General features: G+C 50.4%; 3 protein-coding genes across 3 annotated transcripts; 2 read left to right on the forward strand and 1 right to left on the reverse strand.

Annotated features, from left to right (window-relative positions):
• Nucleotides 1–3,545: 3,545 nt before the first annotated feature.
• On the forward strand, nt 3,546–7,189 carry MAA_02660 (RasGEF domain-containing protein; the record flags this gene model as incomplete). Its single annotated transcript, XM_007820658.2, has 2 exons — nt 3,546–3,947; nt 4,049–7,189. 2 exons carry the CDS (start codon nt 3,546–3,548, stop codon nt 7,187–7,189), a joined length of 3,543 nt encoding a protein of 1,180 aa, XP_007818849.2.
• A 1,340-nt stretch (nt 7,190–8,529) lies between these two features.
• Nucleotides 8,530–10,766, forward strand: MAA_02661 (DUF1741-domain-containing protein; the record flags this gene model as incomplete). Its single annotated transcript, XM_007820659.1, has 5 exons — nt 8,530–8,568; nt 8,722–8,940; nt 8,991–9,104; nt 9,376–9,713; nt 9,764–10,766. The coding sequence occupies 5 exons, from the start codon at nt 8,530–8,532 to the stop codon at nt 10,764–10,766; spliced, it is 1,713 nt and encodes a 570-aa protein (XP_007818850.1).
• Nucleotides 10,767–12,491: 1,725 nt separating this feature from the next.
• MAA_02662 (Amino-acid permease inda1) lies at nt 12,492–14,474 on the reverse strand (the record flags this gene model as incomplete). The annotated part of the gene is made up of 4 exons (XM_007820660.1): nt 12,492–12,752; nt 12,821–13,941; nt 14,037–14,094; nt 14,187–14,474. 4 exons carry the CDS (start codon nt 14,472–14,474, stop codon nt 12,492–12,494), a joined length of 1,728 nt encoding a protein of 575 aa, XP_007818851.1.
• Nucleotides 14,475–18,888: the final 4,414 nt, after the last annotated feature.

The following is an 18,888-nucleotide window of genomic DNA, read 5'->3' on the forward strand; positions in this document are numbered from 1 at the left end:
TCCATGATTCGTTGGAGCTAGCCAACACTACTTTAGCCTTTTAGTGGCATCATAGCCAAGGCTGAGGCTCGTTTCATAATATTGTACTACAATATAGAAACGAAGGAGGAAAAGAGTGTGAACAGAATATAGCGCTCCGTACTCTGTAGATACACCAGTAAGTATCCCAATCAACTGAATTTTCATGCGCCGTCTGACGGCGAAACGACGACAGCATGTCTGCTCTCCCACCCTGAGCTCGTCTTGCTGGCGTAGATTTGTTTGCAGTGCGACTGAGTGTGCGCGCGGCACATGTTGTAACCAGGAATGAAATCAAAAGGGCAGAAGGTGAATAAACAGGATGCTTGATGAGTCGTCAATGAATTGGGCTTTTCTTCATGCATTATCTTCGTAACATGATTTGGACCGGGCCGTCTGCAGATGCTCATGTTAGCTTGTTTATTGTACAATCATATTTTGTGCAATGTTTATGGTGCATATACCGTACGAACATGTGCCAAAATGGAATGGGTCGATCGATGATAGCGCCGCTGGCAAAACCCTGTGCCTACGCTATCAAACTCTGAACACGTCCTTGGTTCCTTGTTCCCTGACCTGACAACCTGGGTGTTACTCGAAGGCCCACTGAAGAGTTCGTCTCCCTGACCATGTTGGTGCTGCTGCTGCTCCATCGTGTACATATGTATGTATGTACAATTATCCATGCGTTGAGCGGCCGACCGGCCTTTTGGCCCTTTGCTACCATCAACGACCCCAGAAACCCGAATTGATTTTGCCGTGTGATGACATGAGCTACGAGCCTTTTGTCAGGCATTGGTGATTTGTGTATCGAAACGTTGCTTTGACTTTCACACACGGGTCAGTAGGTATCCGCGCGCTTCCGCGACGGTTGGCGTCGTAGAAACAAAGATGGTCGTCGCGTGCCACCTGACAGCCGGGACGAGTTAAGGAGGCGATTTGATGGCGGCCTGGCGCGTCAAGTTCTTTTTCAGAATAAGACGTTGAAATTCGTCGACTAGTATTGCGCTCCCCCCTCTTTCACGCCCATACCCCCCAATACGTGCTTTCGCACGGCGCAATCTTGTGCGTATAAATATCAGAAAAGAAAACGGGAGAAACGCGGGACACCGTGGGATGGTCGTGGACTTGAAAAGACACCAAGTGAGTGACTAGTAGAGCAGACCATTTGACCAGGCCAGGGGATGGATGTCCACTGCCCATGCTACCACTTGGTCAATCCCTCCCCCCTGGCTTGGGCCGTCGTCACCCTGGGTATTTCCAACAAGCGGAGTAAGGGGAGTTCTCGGCAGGGGTGTGGACATGGCCAAGCGAAGTTCATCATGGCTTGGGAACCCCAGCCGCCATGCCCAAGAAGGCACAAAAGTAGCCAAGAGGCCAAGAGGTGCGCCGACACGCCGCACTGCAGACACACACGGTCGGGTCACACATGGCACTAAGAACAGTTGGATATTAGCTCCAAGGAGACCAAGCTTCGTCTTCCCATCGGGACTCTGCCGGCGTCGTCTCCACACGGCCCTAAGGATCAACGGAGTCCGTTCCGCAACGTGCATGCATGCGTAGTGCACTCGCGACGAGCAGAGCAACGAGCAGAAAGGGCTGGCCACCAGTGCTGGCTGCCACCAGACGGGGTCACTGGGGACACTCCCGATGGCGGTGGTGGCTGTTGGCTGTGGACTGGAGACTGGAAGATTCGAAATTTTTTGTCGTGGAGAGAAACAGGCACCAGGCACTAGCACGAAGCCAAAACTTGTTGCCATCACTGATCCCCAGACGGTCGGGCCTGAGGCGTTGGCGCCACCAAGAAGTTCGGACCTTGGTACCTGGAGGCCAAGTACCGACCTCCAGGTGCTTGGACCCAAGAGTACAAACCTGCGGCACATGCATGCACATAATACGCCACCAGGTAGTAGGTATAGACACCCTGGAAGGCGCGGCGCCTGCAGGTACGGGACTACATGTCGGCATTGTACCGGCGCGGCCAGATGGCTGTGGCATTCCCCTGGCATTCCCTCGGTGCCATCAATCCACCAACTGTTCCTCCTCCTGTCTGTCTGTTGTACCATCAATGTCTGTGTGTGTTTCGAACTTTTGCTTGGACGTTGACAGTCCGGTTCCTTTCCTTCCCTCCTGAGAGACACAGACAATAATAGATGGGCCGTTTCAAGTCCAGATGTCCCTTCTCGCATCTTCTGCTCTTGGGCCGGCCGTTTCCATTTTTGCCTGCAAGTACACGACTTGAAACGCTTGACACTCTTGACACCTGACACTTGACACTTTGACATTGGATGCTCGACGCTGACGCAACATTGAACGGCGGTGACCCTGGCTCTAGAGTCAGGTTCCATACCAGACTCTCTCTCTATCATCCAGTCCATCGGCTTGGCTTCTCCCTTGCAACCAGCAACCAGGCTAATTGCTTCCCCCCACGACCCGCCAAAACAGGCGAGAAGGGTCTTGTGTTGATCCCGCCTGGTACCTCCGTACCGTCGTCGCCCCTGCTCCTAAGCTGCCTTGCTCGTCAGCTCTCGATCCAGACTTCTCTTTCCTGCTCTGGCACGACAAGTTGACCCGAAGTTGTGCTTTGCCGAGTGCCAATTCCTCCTTTACTTGGCATCTTCTGTCTTGAGAGAGTTGATTTTTTTTTTTCGTCAACCCGGCATACGAAAGAGGACAATTTTTTTTGGCCAAATTTCTCAAACGCGATCCTGCCAAGCACCAGGTAAGTCGAACAATAAACACCACTTTCACCACCTCACCACTTGGCCCTCTTTTATTATTCCCAATGGCGCCGGTACATACAAATATATATATACATACTCTGCATGTATATGTTACCCTTCAATCTTTTTGGCATATCCGCCGGTAGTTTCATAACCGCGACTCCGGATCAGAGCCGAAACATCCTTGAGCCGCCCGGAGTGTCGGGTTGTAGCATGGCGTTTTACATTCCACTGCATACCACGGATTGCCTCCGCTTGCCCTCATTCCAGACGCGGCCTCACGTCTCTTGCCACAACATTCCAGGCGCGCCTTGTACGTTTGCTAATGCTGCATGTCTAATTCAGCTTAGAAAACCTCAACCTAGAGTTCAATCATCATCGTCTGCCCAGACCAATATTCGACTGGGCTGCTACTCTGGCTTATATCCAGGTTCGAACAGTACACTGTTGCGACATCTTCAACCAGTGACCAGATACAGACTTTACCTGCTGCCGATTGATCGTTTTGATTGTCGTCGATACACGGCTCGCGTGCCTTGGGTACGTAGCAGGCTACCTCATCTCGGATAACGGGTCGTGAGCAACGTTCTTCCAGATACTGCGCAATCTTGGACGGCACGGTTGCCAGAGCTTTATGCTCTCGGAACTCACCGCACAGCTTATACTGCCACAATGCTGAGTGGGCGCTCTTTAGGAGCCAATACTCACATGGCTCATGAACTGGCGCTGCATTATAACGCGGAACAGATGTCCCATGGATCGTATGAATCACATCAACACGGCACACTTTATTCGCACAGCGACATGACTCCCCCAACCACTCCGAATGGCTCCCAGGAGGATCTGTCTCCAGAGCCTACTGGCGCGCCAATTTTTCACAATTTTTTGAGGGCCTTTTATCCCTTCCATCCAAGCTATGCTGTATCAGACTCGAGCGTGACTCTCCCCTTGGATGAAGGAGATGTTGTCTTAGTACACTCAGTTCACACCAATGGATGGGCGGATGGAACGTTACTGGCATCTGGCGCAAGGGGGTGGCTGCCAACTAACTACTGCGAAGCCTATGAGCCGGAGGACATGCGAAATCTGCTCAAGGCGCTTCTCAATTTCTGGGATTTGCTTCGAAGCACCTCGATCAACGATAGCGAAATGTTTCGGAATCAAGAGTTTATGAAGGGCATCATTGCCGGTGTGCGGTTCCTCCTGGTACGTGTCTGTATCTATGGCCGTTTTAGTGTGACACTGGATTGCTCCTTGAGAGGAGCCCCTTTTCGAAAAATTCTCGCTTTACTAACGAGACTATCTAGGAACGAACTGGCTGTTTGAATAGAGAGTCAAGTGTCGTGCAACGGAGCGACGCCTTGCGTAAAGGACGCAAGTCATTATTGTCCGAATTGTCATCATTGGTGAAAACGGCCAAACGGTTACAGGAGAGCCAAAATGGAACTCTGTATCCTCCCGAGGATGCTAATGATATTATTGACGAAATGATTCTGCGAGCTTTCAAAATTGTGACGAAGGGTGTCCGATTTCTTGATGCACTGGAGGAGGATAGACGGTCCCGTGTACCAGCATCAGTTACTGTCATGGCAACTGTTGCTGAAGAATCATTCATACCGCCAACACCGCCTGCAGATCGAACCCATTTCGAGGACCAGAAGTTGAACAATGCTTCCAGTGAAACAGGCTCACGTGCCTCGACGACTGACAAGGGCAACAGTGTCACGAGTTTGGCGACGCCAGATTCCGCTGAAGGCGGCTGCGACTCGCTCGGGCCCTGGGCTCGGCGCATGTCGTCTCTCAGCGCACAAAGCAACCACAGTCCTTTGACGAGCTCTGGCCAAAGCGGAAATCCACAAAGCAGCTTGCAGAGCCACCGCCTGTCTGCAGGAATGGCGCACAGAGTTTCACTTGCTGGGCCATCCCCTTTATCCCGACCACACCATCTGGTATCCGAACGCCTCAGCCGCAGTCATGACAAATTTCTCTCACACCTTGGCTCGTTCATCGGTAGACTACACCTACAGTCACAATCACGACCAGAGTTATCATTCGCCATCAAGCAGTCGGCTACTTCGGGCGGGGAACTACTTGCTGTGATGGATCATGTATGTGCCTATAACAACTCCAGTGTGGCCTCTTTGAGCAAGGCTCGCGTGGCTATGTTTGAGCGTATCCAGATTCTTGTCATTTCAGCACGAGATACGCTGGCCAACGCTGCGACAGAAGGTGCGGATTTGATCATGCCACAAGACAATGGAATCTTGCTTATGGCTGCCACTGGTTGTGTCAGAGTAGCTGGTGAATGTGTTGCTAAAACGAAGGCCGCTATTGAACGCGTTGGAGACTTCGAATTTGAGGTTGAAGGCTTTTCTCTGGGTATTGATTTGAGCATCCTCGATATTGCAGAAGAACGAGCTAGAACACCTTCGGTTGCCGAACGATCAGACGCGGTTAGCAGCACTGCCGAATCATTTCAGACCTGCGAATTGTCTGTTGTAGCACCACGACGACTTGTTGCTCCTGCCGCCACTGACAAACCGCTTCCACGAGTTCCCCGTCTCAGCATTCCTGAGAACATAGTTCGCCAATGCAGCTCTCCTATTTCTTCTCGACCTTCTTCCATACACGACGACAATGCTTCCAGCGTTGCTTCTTCAGTCTCATCGATTCGTCCAGCATTGCCGACACCACTCAAATCCGCCAATGCACCAAACCATTTTGAACAGAGCGAGTTGGGTATTGACACTTCGAAAATAGAACAGGAACAGCATGCAGCTCGTTTTGACACCCTAATTGCCTCAAGCGCGGGAAGCAGCGGTACGTATCTCAGCAGGGACTCGGAGGCGAGCGTTGCATCACAGACTTCTACTCGTGCAACGACTCCGGACCACCTCCTAGCACCTCGTAACCAGCCGTCCATGTCAGATATGAGTGCCACGGGAAGCTTATCACAAACGGACGAACATGATGATGTGGAAACGAGGCTCTTGGAGAAGACTTTTGCTCATGAGCTTATGTTTAACAAAGAGGGCCAAGTGACCGGCGGCTCACTTCCAGCTCTGGTTGAGCGCTTGACAACGCATGAATCCACACCGGACGCCACTTTCGTATCGACCTTCTTTCTCACTTTCCGTTTATTCTGCACGCCAATAAAGCTCACGGAGGCTTTGGTCGAACGGTTTGACTACGTTGGCGAGTTCCCTCACATGGCTGGTCCAGTCAGACTCAGGGTCTACAACGCGTTCAAGGGGTGGCTTGAGTCACATTGGCGAGACCAAACTGATCGAGAGGCTTTGAAATTAATTATCCCTTTTGCCGAGTTGAAGCTTACTTCTGTTCTCTTATCTGCTGGGCGCCGGTTACTAGAACTGGCCAAGAGGGTCTCTGGAGAAGGCTCCCTCGTCCCGCGGCTTGTATCATCGATGGGCAAGACCAACACATGTATCGCGCAGTATGTGCCTGCAGATACTCCTCTTCCTCACCCTGCAATCTCTAAGAGCCAACAACACCTGCTCACTGCTTTTCGAACTGGGGGCAGTGGGCCAAGTCTGCTTGACCTCGATCCTCTTGAGGTTGCGCGACAACTGACGATCAAACAAATGAGCATCTTTTGCTCCATTTTGCCGGAAGAGCTACTGTCATCACAGTGGATGAAGAAGGGTGGCGTTGATGCCCCAAATGTGAAGGCTATGTCAGCCTTGTCAACGGATCTTTCTAATCTGGTTGCTGAAACCATTCTTCAGCACTCTGAAATCAAGAAGCGCGCCGCAATTATAAAGCAGTGGATCAAGATAGCCCACCAGTGTCTTGAACTTCATAACTACGATGGCCTCATGGCTATTATTTGCACCCTGAATAGCAGTACAATTAGCCGACTGCGCAAAACATGGGATGCCGTATCTACCAAGCGGAAGGAGATGCTTCGGCATTTACAAGGGATTGTGGAGCCCGCGCAGAACAACAAGGTCTTACGCACTCGGCTTCATGACCATGTGCCACCATGTCTTCCCTTTCTTGGAATGTATTTGACCGACTTGACCTTTGTTGACATTGGTAACCCTGCTACCAAACAAATGTCCCTTGGTACGGATAGCGAGGAAGACGGATCTGGCGGCCTGACTGTGGTCAACTTTGATAAACACACACGTACCGCTAAAATCATCGGCGAGCTGCAGCGTTTTCAGATTCCATATAGACTTATGGAAGTCCCCGAGATGCAGGACTGGATTACCGCACAGATCAACCGCGTGCGCGAGGGTGACCAGGGAAACGTCCAGGTTACCTACTACCGGAAGAGCCTCCTACTTGAACCTCGTGAGAGTGCTCCTCGACGAGATGCAGAACCCCCGACTCCTGTCACCTCTGGGGCAGGACCCTCCAGAGGAGACCTCTTTGGGTGGATGTCTCGTGATCGAGGTCAAACGCCAACCCCGGCTCAGGGCTAAGCAGTCACCTGGCTCGTCTTCCATCGCGGACGCTGTTCTGTAGCCGAGAACGGCAGTGCCTTTTAACACGCATCTTGCAGATCAAGATGAATGTCTTATTCACTTTTTTTTTCACTCTCGACGCACATATTTCTTACTAGTACCTAAGTTTTTCACCTCTTGATACCCCTGTTTCTTACGACATATTTTTTGAATTTTCATAGTTTCACTTGTTTGCCTCCTTATTACATTGGGAGTTGATGACCTGGTGCTTCAATTATAGCCTACATCGGCGCATAGCACCTATTTGATTCACTTTTTCTTCGTTCATCATAGTGGCGTTATTTGTTTTGGGCTTCTGGCAACCCTCATGATTTGCGGCTGCACAGTTATGGGCGTGAAGGCTCGATATACCAGAAGGATTTTTTTTATTTGGCATGGGCGGTTCATGACTCTGCATCCTGCTGCAACCTCAGCATGGCATGGACCCTGATGGGTCAATTTTGACTAGCAAAGGTGCTGCAGCGCAGTGTATTATTTGCTGACTCGACGAACGGAAAATGGGCCTCGATTTTAGGTCGACTTGGGGAAGACGATGAGATTCTTGCACCGTTTCTGGCTATAGGTGGGATGAAAATAGTTCTTTTTTATTCAGACACGTGAGCTCGGCGTTGAAGGATTGCAAGCACAATGCTGGTTCGTTCGATTTTTAAACGCCAAGGTCTTCTGGTCATACTCTAGGAATAGGAGCGGGATTGGACTGGACGAAAGCTCCCGGGAGAAAATGATTGTGTGCTCTGCGCGGACTGGTTTTGTTTCCCAAGAAAAAAAGGTAGACTCCTTTGTATATGTATCTAGCTTGAACGATGATGAAAGAGGAATGCGCAAGGATTGGCAGAACCGATGGCCGAAAATGGAACAGAACTTGAACATTTCTCCCGGCCCTTTCAAAATGCTCGCAGTAGTTTGATTCTCCATGTAGTAACTGTGCCTGTCTGCTTCAGTTGGTAGTGAATGGAATTGGTTTTCGTTGCGGCACTAATCGTTTTGCCAAATGCTTCTGACTGCCATACGGAGTACAAATTTTACCCTTGCTTGTACTTGCACTCTTCTATTGGCCTTTCAAGTGACTGGTGGCGCCACCAACGGTAGCCAGGCAACTCCAGACAGTTAATTAGTTAGATTATGGAGTCGTCTTGGCTGGACAGCCTCCACTCCTATTTTGCAGCAACCCCACGTAGTTACTCTGTACCTAGATTGGGTACTCCAGTAAGTTAAATAGCTGGCTGCTATCCACCACCATTGAACATCCGAAGCTCATCGGTCGCATTCAATATTGTCCTCTGGACGCCGGTTTTCCCATGGAGGCATCGCCACTTACTCGCCAGCCTCCGCCAGAGGTATTTACGCCCAAAATTGTAGAGTTATACTCAGCTCTATTCAAGGTTTGACGCAACTCCCTCTTTGCGCGGCCGTCTGATGCTGACTGCTGCATTCAAGGTACAACAGCACAATTACATCTGCTTGCAACTCAGCTCCTTGGACTGACCCAGAGACTCTGCCAGGAGGATGACGACACCGAAGAAAAGTCGGACGGCTTCTGGGCAGAATTCTTTCTACTGCGACCAGACCGCCAGAGCCTGCGAGCCTTGCTGAACGACATGTCACCCGCCGACGTGTTAACATACGAAGGCCGAACGAGGGAGCTTTTTGGAAAGGCCACAGTCACTGTGAAAACAGGCCAAGGCCTTGCTCCTCTGCACGCATTAGACGTACGACACTATATTGACAATGCACAACGCATGGTTCTAACTTTTGACAGACCTTGGGCATCTTTCTCTCGTGTCTCCTCTCCAAGAAATACCCTCATCCTAGCTCCGACATCATCGCCATTCTTGCTGGTCTCGACCATATCGACGCTGTTTTCACAGACTTTGTAAGCACACTAGATGCAATAGTTCGCAATGGAGAAAACCGTAAGAATGACGAGTACAACCTAGTCGTGGCCACGGGCTGACCCTGCAGAGCAGTTACTGTACGCCACAAAGCTATCGAAGTACTGCTTGCCGTAACCGCAGGCGCATACCAAACAAGTCTTCTCACGTATATGATACAAAGGGATTTATTCCCAGCCGTCATGAAGGTAAATTATGTGAGACTTCTAGAGTGTTGGTCCCCAAAATTTCTGACTATGGAACATGGGATAGTTTGTGCAAGACTCAGAGACTCCAGGACAAGTCCTGGAGCCGTTTATTCTGTTGGGTCTATTGGCAAACTACAACAAATTTGAGTTCCAAAATCCATACCAGCTCAGGTTCAACGATTTCGTCAACGAAGAAACCATTCAAAAAACCATCCGATGCATCGGTTACACTTGCCAAGCTCTACGGCTAGACTACATCGACGTTCAAGACGACTTGCCAGAAGGCTGGACATTTAGCAATACACTGAACCTGATTGGTTTTGGTCTGATAATTCGTGGCTCAAAGCCAGAAAAGAAGCCAGTCTACGACGCCGAAACAGCGAAACAGCTGTTCTCCAACCTGTACGCCTGCACGTGTTCTGCTGTCCACATCATGAGACTAATTTTTGTAGGCCTGGCGAGAGCGCGGCCGCCCTTCTCGCATCCTATGATTTTGCACATGCCAATAAGCTTTTCTGCTTCAACTTTGTGTCGCTTCCAGGAGAGAATGACGGTGAACGACCCATTGCAAGCTACTTGTCGCTTACGTCTTATCTGCTCCAACACGCTCATCTTTCCCACCGGGCTACCTACTACGCGCACCTGAACCTCATGGTATTTCGCTTACTGATTGAAGATTCAATTGTTTGTAAAAAACTTTGCAGCGACGAAGTAAAAGCTTCTGTTCGACTGTGTCGACATCGGCAACCGTTCTTGCCGCTTGTGAAAGGAGAGCGAGTCCTCGCAGCCAGTGTCCTTGACTGCATGATCGATGGGATCAACCATAATCTTCGTCGGCGACTGGACGTTAGCCTCTACACATTGTGTCTGGGAATATTATTACGCATTATTTCTTACCTTTCTCGCTCAAGAACGCGCCTGGTCTATCATTGGTCAGAATTCTTCAGATCTCTACTATCACTGGTCCGCTTTTTGGCAACCTACACATCGGACCTGAAGGACATAACTCATATCAACACACTCCTAGACCATGTTGTCAACCTGCTAGCACTCTCTCTGTCTGCAGGCGAAGCATTCTTGCCAACGCCTGCCGCTTATGACGACCTGTTTTACAAAGTGGTTGAATCCGGTGAAGTGCTGACCAAGTTCAAAGAAAACTATGGTCTTGAGGATCGCAAGAGCAATTCAATTGACACATTGATTAGTGTCAGTACCCATTACAATCAACTGCTTGCTGGGGGAGCTGGCTCCTCCAAAAAGAAACCGAGCCGTCTCACGACACATCAGGTCACAGAAGTCATTAAACAGGGGTATGAGACGCTGAGCATACAGGCGAAGGAAGGCCTGGATACTTGGGGCAACTTTCGAGAAGCGGACGAGAGAACGCTTTTGAAAAAGATGGCAAGGGCATCAGTTGGTGATGTGAGAGTAATGGTAGAGAGGCATACTCAGTAAGGAATATGGAGAGTCATCATTTGGGGGGGGGGGGGGCAAGTATTGATATGTTTAGGAAGACTCTTGGATAGGGTACCTTGACTCTGGGCCCCTTTGTCACTAAAATTTCGCAAGCTAGGTTGTGAGAAATACCACCAGGCAATGCCAAAAATATAAAACTGACTTAATGGAACGGAATGTCGTGGCCTTGGCCTGGGTGTTGTATAACATAGATAAAAACGGGATCCAAGCTTCTGGAACCCTTGAACCGATTCCGTCTGGCACCACAGAATTCAAGGGGCTCGGGTAATTTTATATAGCTATCTCTTCATATTGAAGCCTTCATCATTTCAGACCCCGTATTCTCATCCCACTACTTATAGTAGTAGTTCAGAGGTTGCGGAAAGTGGCCACGGCTGTGAGAAATTTCCAGGCCCTAGAAGTGGGTTCGCCAATAGCAATTCGCAATTCCTCTTCATACGACCAAGAAGTGAAGCTTTTTGAGCAAAAGATATCCCCCCTGAGAGAGCTTGGAGTCACTTTAAAGCAGTCTGGAATAGACTTTAGTGGAGAGAGAGAGAGAGGGGGGGGGGGGGGGGGGGGGGGTCGCCCGCATACACGTGATTGCAACCGAGATGCCTCTAAGCACTTGGAGTTCTCCATTGTTCACATCCGGCGAGGATACACTTGTCTCCACAAGGGATGACACTGTCTCGGGATAGACTCCGGGGAATCAAGGGGGAGAGATGGATCTGGGGATGGAGTCGATCTTGATGCAACCCTGCCATCCCGTGAAGCGGCCCAGTTGCTCAACCGAGCAACAAGCCGGCGCCAAGAGGGTACTTAACTCTTCATCGTTGCTGGAGCAGGTACTCAAGCACAAATAGGCAGTAGGTGGCTGGTGCATTCAGGTCTGGCCACTTGAGCTGGTCGTCTCGGGAGTCGAGCTGCTGTTACCATGTCTGCTCGATATGCCCAGAGCTTCCCAATCCTAGGGTTTCGTAGAACATGGTACTCAGGCTGAAATATTGTGTCGGGGAACGTTTGGAAATCCAGAAGCACGCAATGTTTGCTGACCAAGCTAAAACCCTCAATGAGTATTCCTTTCCCTTGTAACGCCGATGGATTTTGAGCATGTTGAGATTGAAAGGCGCAGACACGTGGGGCAAGCTCAGCTCTGGAGAGTCAAGGGCGCGGTTGACATTTCGACATATGGCGCAGTTGTCTACGTACCGGTGACACATGCAACATGACCGTTTTTGTGCATCTCCCGTCGCAGCTGCACGGAGCTCACCTCTACCATTTTGCTGCTCCTTCTTCACTTAATTTTCTTATTCTGAAAACGTTCTAGCATCACGATAAACTCTTTCCATCGCTTGAGAATTTATGCACACCATTTGGGGCAAACCTTGGCCGTTCTGGGGCCATATTGCCAGAGGCATGGCCAGCACGACGACATCAGCAAGGGGAAACAAACGTACTTCGCTCCATTGATCTTAATCGAGTATCATTTGACGTGGTATCTAATAGCTAATGTTGTACAGCAGAAAATGTATCAACCAAAGAACCACCCGCCCGCTATGAACGTCATGATAGTAAATAGACTCCTGGGCAAACATGATTTCAACGAACAGGTTTGGTCACCCTGTAAAGAGACCAGCACCTGTTCTTGGGCTGATGACGCGCGATAGCACTCCTCGTTGATATAAGAAACACATATACACAAAATGCCACCACTTTACCACCTTAGAAAGTGTGGTGAAGAATTCGTCGCCAAGCTGGCCACGAGGCAACCTTGGCTCGGTAGGCGTTGATTTCATCCCAGTCCAACTCTCGGCGGCCAGTGTCGACATCCATCTGCTCAGTTCGGAGCCATCCAGTACGCTTCCAGAGGTACCCAACTACCCAGAAGAACATGACAACAGGGAAGGCCAGATACGACTTGAAAAACCCTTCAGCAGTGCCCAAGCCAGATTCTCCGGGAGGAGCCACAATGGCGGTGTAGAACTGAAACGACGACATTGTCAGTAAGCTGATGTCCATCTGCAACGATGTTTTGAGAGTGGGTTTCGTACCTGAGCAATCAAGACAAGAACGCAGAGAGCGAGTCCGACCCAAGAGCCATAGACACCCCCGATAGCCTTGAAAGGGATCTCATCCAACGTATGACCGTGGTACTTCCACGCCTTGCGGAATCGAATGTGGGCCAAGCAAATTGAACCCCAGGTGAAGATAGCCGCAAGTCCGGACAAGGCTAGGAGCCAGTCAAAGACAACAGGGCCCTTATTGTTTAAGCTCACAAACCCGAGGAATCCGCAAAGAATGATGGCAATGACGGAGAAGAGAGGGCGACCTGACTTATCAATATAAGTGAATACCTTGGGAGCATAGCCTTGCTGGGCCAAAGCGGTCAGAGTTCGAGAGCCTCCATATACACCCGAGACGCCAATTGACAAGACAGAGACCAGGATTGTCAAGTTCATAAAATGGTCAAATCCCGTGAGTCCAGCATATTTTCCAACCAAAACAAAGGGCGAAGTCTTCACATCGCTAAAGGCTTGCGACGAGAGTAGCGAAGGGTCATTGCTGTCAATGAGAAGGCCAACAAAGAACAGGCCCAGGATATAAAATACCGTGATACGCCAGAATACCTGCTTAATAGCGCTTGGCAGAGACTTGACAGGGTTCTTAGCTTCGGCAGCAGCAAGACCAACCAACTCGGTTCCAGAAAAGGAGAAAGCAGCTGTGACAAAGACAGCGCAAAAGCCTTTAAAGCCATTCTTAAAGGCCCCTGGGTTATACCAATATCTGGCGCCCCAGTACTCGTTATATCGGCCATCCTTAGGTCCACCGCCTAGTACGAGAACAAAGGCAATAATCATAAAGATAACGGTCGCGAGAAGCTTAAAGACAGAAGATACAAACTCCTCTTCAGCATAGCCCAAGGCACCAAATAAGTTAATAATAATAATCGCAGCAAGGAATACGGCAATCCAAACACCGACCGATATGTCTTCGTTCCAGTATTGAATAGTCAGACCGCAGACCGTGAGTTCAAGTGGCAAGACAACAGCCCATTGGAAGACATAGTTCCAGCCCATTGCAAAACCCCAGGAAGGGTCAATAAAGCGGGTTGAGTAAGTATAAAAGGCACCAGAAACGGGATACATAACAGCGAGTTCACCTAGAGCATACACTGTGCACAGCATAATCCATTAGTACACATTTAGAAACCACAGAAAGCTTGGGAACTAATCTCAGTGTGAAAGAGCAACACGATCATTCACTTACCGACGTTGAACATCATGATACCAATGATCAAGAAGTCGAGAAAAAGGCTTCCAGGGCCCTGGCAAAGTGTCAGTCATCGTGGATAGCTCATACTTAGGGAGGAGGTGTCCATTATTAGCCAGCGAGCTCAATGTACAAAAGGAAACTTACACCTTTACTCAAAGCACCGCCAGAACCAACGAAGAAACCGGCGCCGATAGAACCACCAATAGCGATCATATTCAGATGCCTGGGTTTCATAGGGCGTTCAAGTTCGACGAAGCCGGTGCCATAATGAGCTTTCTTAAAAGATTCCAGACTCAGACCGTTGCGGGTCATGAAATTTGGGTCACGCTCGATCGTCGTTGTTTTAGGGATCACTTGGCTAGTACCCTCCAGGGCAGTCGTGTGGCCCTTCTCCATGGCACTGGAGTCAATGGGCTCGTCTTTGGACGACATGGTGTCTGGAGTTTGTCGTTGTCCTGGCTGGCTATTTGCTTCCTACTGTTGACAGAGCTCGGCAAGGTCACCAGACCTCAAGTCTAAAAGCAATAATATGGAAAGGGAAAATAATGAAAAGGAGAGGAATACAGAACAAGAGAACGACAAGCCAAGAATTGGGGGAGGCCGGTCCTTCTTTAAAGAGGGAGGGTGAGTGAGAGAGAGAGAAGGGCGAGCTTCTGGAAGGATACAATGGACCCGTCTTGGAGGGTAAGAAAGTCGATTCAGACCTACCTTTGGGAGGGGGGTGTGACTGTCGGCCCAGCATGAATTTTGCCAAGGAACATGGCACCGGATCTGGCCCTTGGGGCTGAGGTAATTCGGGGAAGGGGCTGACAGGGATTCAGGATAAGAAGAATACAAGAAGCTAGAGGGCGGGAAGCTCCCAAATGGACTCAGGAGGCTTTCTCAAGGGTACATGAAGTATTACAAGTTGCGGGCCAGTAACTTGAGAGGGCAAGCCAAGGGTCGACTATCCTGGACGCGGTACTGTTGAGAAAGGAGGAATTTCAACATGAATACCATAGTGCCGTTCAGGGCACGTTGAATGGAGCTTGTAAAGTACTTGCATAAGGTAAGACAAGAGATATGACCTTGACATAGTCCGACGGGCTAGACTAGCTGGACTAGCCCCTCACAGCAGACCAATTCTAAACGACAAGTGGCGATGGGAGTTGATTTGCTCGACGGGAAATGATCTAGAAGCGAACAAGACGCCTGCAACCAGATTCAACCAAGACGGGCGAGGCGCCAAAGAGCGGTTGAACGACTTTTGTGGCTTTCAGCCACCTGGGCCAAACGCGACGGGGGGAGCCTCTTCTTGGGGTAACAGGTCGATGTGGGTGGAACTCCATTCTCACAAGCAAACGAAAGGCTCGTGAAACGACCAGACAGGGTATCCCAGATGCGAACGACTCTAAGCTGTTGAAGTTGGTAAGTACGTACGCCAGGAACTACTATTAAGGCTCTGAAGCTAACGAGACCGCCGTTGACAGTGCCCGCACCAGCAAACGACCTGTGCGGATTGTCTGGACCATCTAGTCCCATTGCACCCAAATACGGGCCTTGGGATAATGAATAATTATTTGGCACTAAACAGTCTAGACATTCCCCTCAGGAGGGGTGGGCAATTCTTTGGGGCCGGAGTGATAGGACCAAACGGTCCACCTTGATATGGTCATTGGGAAAGCGATGCTCTCGCAGAACGGGCCCCGAGGAGCAATTTGCAGGCGTGGTTCGTGACAGAGAAAAGACGACAGCGAAATGTGAGATATGCCTTCCAACAGTGGGCATTGTGGCATTCAGTCAAGACTATCAGTGTCCAAAGCTAGTGAAGACGGCACCAGACGGGGAGGGCAACTATACGCGGTACATCTAGCGAAATGCACACGAGAAGCAGCTAGCGAGGTCTGACGGAGACATATTGGACGAGCAACGCGAGGTGCACCACCTCGACAGGGCATGGCATGAAAGGCTGATGAGCTTACCATTCAGATTGTTTCCATGTCTACAACATGCAGGCAATACAATGCTCACTGTCCTGTCATTACGGACCTATTCATACGGCTGCCTCATTGACGCCAACGGCGACGAGAGGCCATGACTCTCTGATCTTACCTGTGGCTTGACTCCACCAGATCCCTTAGCATGTCACCAAGCACATTCTTGTTCGTTTCGGTTGACAAGACTTGATCGCTTGGTCGGGAGTGCCGACCATTCTTGTCTAGTGAACAGCACGCTTGGCACACACATACACACACACACACACACAATGGTGTATGGCTGGTCACGCTGTTGCCTCTGCCTACCTTGTTCCCCGTGGCAAATTGAGCATGCATAACCATAAATCAAGGTTGATAAAGTTGTGCAGCCATGTCAGTCGCAGCAACAATGCGCCAACTCGTTCTCGAGTACGCAACGCGGTTGAACGAACCCCGTCCCGTGTCGTCTGTCGACCGTGCTGTTATCTTGTATTGTTTGATAATCAATAGCAAACAATGGCACATTTCGACTGTGAGATAGTCGAACTGGAGCAACCCACTTGCTTCTCCGCTGGCGTCATCTTGGAGAGCGAATCGTCACGAATTCTGGCCTTCTTTGCCCCCAGACAAATAGAGGCTCGTGAGCCCCCATTCCGGCATCCCATGCAGAACTAGCCATACCCATGCAGAAAGAATCCTGTCACTGGTCCCGGGCGTATCATACCACTCCCCAAGTGGATTGGCAGGCAAACGGATGATAGTACTATCGTGGTTTCCCCTCCTCTCCACACTCAGCACAATCAAGTCTCGCCACACCACATGACCCATGGCAATCAGTCTGGGGCACCCACCGTTGCCACCTCCCGCCGAGCTAGGCTGTCTTGGCTTTGTGCTGATAGCAGTTCCAGGTGTCCCTTGTAGCTCTTGGAGCCTTGCATAGTGCCATTTGATGGTCTCCACCCCCCAGACTTTGTCTAGGCTCTGGTCGCTGGGCCAAGAGCTTGTATCTGGACGAAACTTGTTTCCCGTCAGCTTTGGGTCGCATCTGGCTTGTTGTTAGTATTGTTAGCATCGGATGCGAAATATTCACAGATACTATCGCTGGGCAGCGTTCATGGTTCGTTGGACCGAGACAACTACCCGTTCTTGATAGCCCGTTGCCTACGACGCCTCAAAGTTGCTCCTAATTCGCTGTTTTCGCATCTCTGGGGCTGGCTAGCGTGGGGACAGTGGCTTATCGTCCGTCGCAAGCTCTTGGCTGATGGCACTACGGAGTATTGCTCTCTCATATCCTACCAGTCCGCGTCGTTGGCCAACGTTGGCCCTCATGGCGTGTGAAAACTGTCAGCATCATCAACCACCATGTAGTTACATTCTACCCAATCTTCTAGCCAATCTTGCGAGTCTATCTTGGCCGTCTTGGATTGACCAAGTGGGCCCCAGCCGCCGCCGTCTTTTTGTCATCCAGGCCAGAATCTACGCTTCGGTCATTGGTCGTAAGTACTAGCGAAGACAAGCATGGCCAGGAAGGCTGGCGAAATGGCACCTCGTACAACTGTTGCGTCGCCGTCTGTGTCCTTGCTGGCCCAATTGGCCGCCCGCCATACCCGCCTGTCTGCAGCAAAAGGCCCTCCTGGCCAAGACTCGTCCAACCGCTCGCTTCAAGTTGGAGTACGGGACTGGGAGGAGGACGATCAGTATTAGTTGCGGTTTGTAACGTACCAGTGAGGTGGGCAGATAGACCATCTCGAATGCAATCGCGATAGAAGGTGATGCTATGGCCTGTAGGTCATCAACGGCCGCTTTTGGCTTGGAGAACAGACAACCGGGACTGGTATACTTGCCTTGGACACGCCCTCTGTCAATGTATTGTATTTATGTTGTAGATTGCGAGGTGCATCTGCAGCCAAGAAGGCCCCGATGCCAAGGTGGAGGCAGGCATCTGTCGATTTCCTTGGAAGGTCAAGCAAGAGGCATGTTCTTCCGATCCCCTCCCGGATGAAAGCAGGAGCTACCGCATGGCCGGCCGCTGGTCAGATTGCTCGTGGCTCTACGGAGTAGGCAGCCAAGGAACGCCTGCCCACATGATGTTGGGTCTGGTTGACTACCAGAATCGGCGTAGCATAATGTGGTTGGCCAATTTTGGTGCCAGGCTCCGACACATTATAGTTAAGCCTATTTCTTTTTGCGTGGACGGGCCGGTCGGAGATGTTGGTTGTGTTTGGACAAGTCGACGATTTTGGGATGCGTGCCATTGGCATGCACCCGTTGCCTCGGCTAAGGCGAGACATGCCATGGCAGAGCTGATGTTGGCTAACAATTTGTGAGACACCAATCGTCTAGCATGTCTGATGCGGTACTCCGTATGGGGATGGCAACAGTATCGTAGAATCACAGAGACGCTTTCATTCTCAACACGACGAGTGTCTCTCTGCCCCTTCTTCTCAGCGACCATGACGGCCCAAGACAAAGCGACGACAACGGCGGCAAGCTGTCTGTACTACTCCTTATTCCATGCAGACTTCTGCTATTTTAGCTTTTTAGTTACCTTGTTCTCACCTTCCATTTTCGGCTCGACTGCTCACCGTCCGAGACCTAGCCTCAACCCCGGGGGTTCGACAAGGGCCAAGGGGGCTTGCAAGCATTCATGTAGTACTAGAGATACATTACATACATATGTAAAGTATGTATGTACACACTGCAGGCATGGCCCCCATCTTACCCAGGATAAACCCGCCCAACCAACGACCTTGATTTTGTGGATGAATTCCTGATAACCGTCGCAAGCTGACCCGGCACGTATGTATGTATGTACATACGTCTTCAAGGCCCGGGCCTGGAAGCGTCGAGATATCATCATCCTCATCGGGCTGTCACAGACAGTCAACAAG

This window comes from Metarhizium robertsii (assembly GCF_000187425.2).
Source record: "Metarhizium robertsii ARSEF 23 chromosome Unknown MAA_Scf_4, whole genome shotgun sequence".
Classification (NCBI taxonomy): domain Eukaryota; kingdom Fungi; phylum Ascomycota; class Sordariomycetes; order Hypocreales; family Clavicipitaceae; genus Metarhizium; species Metarhizium robertsii.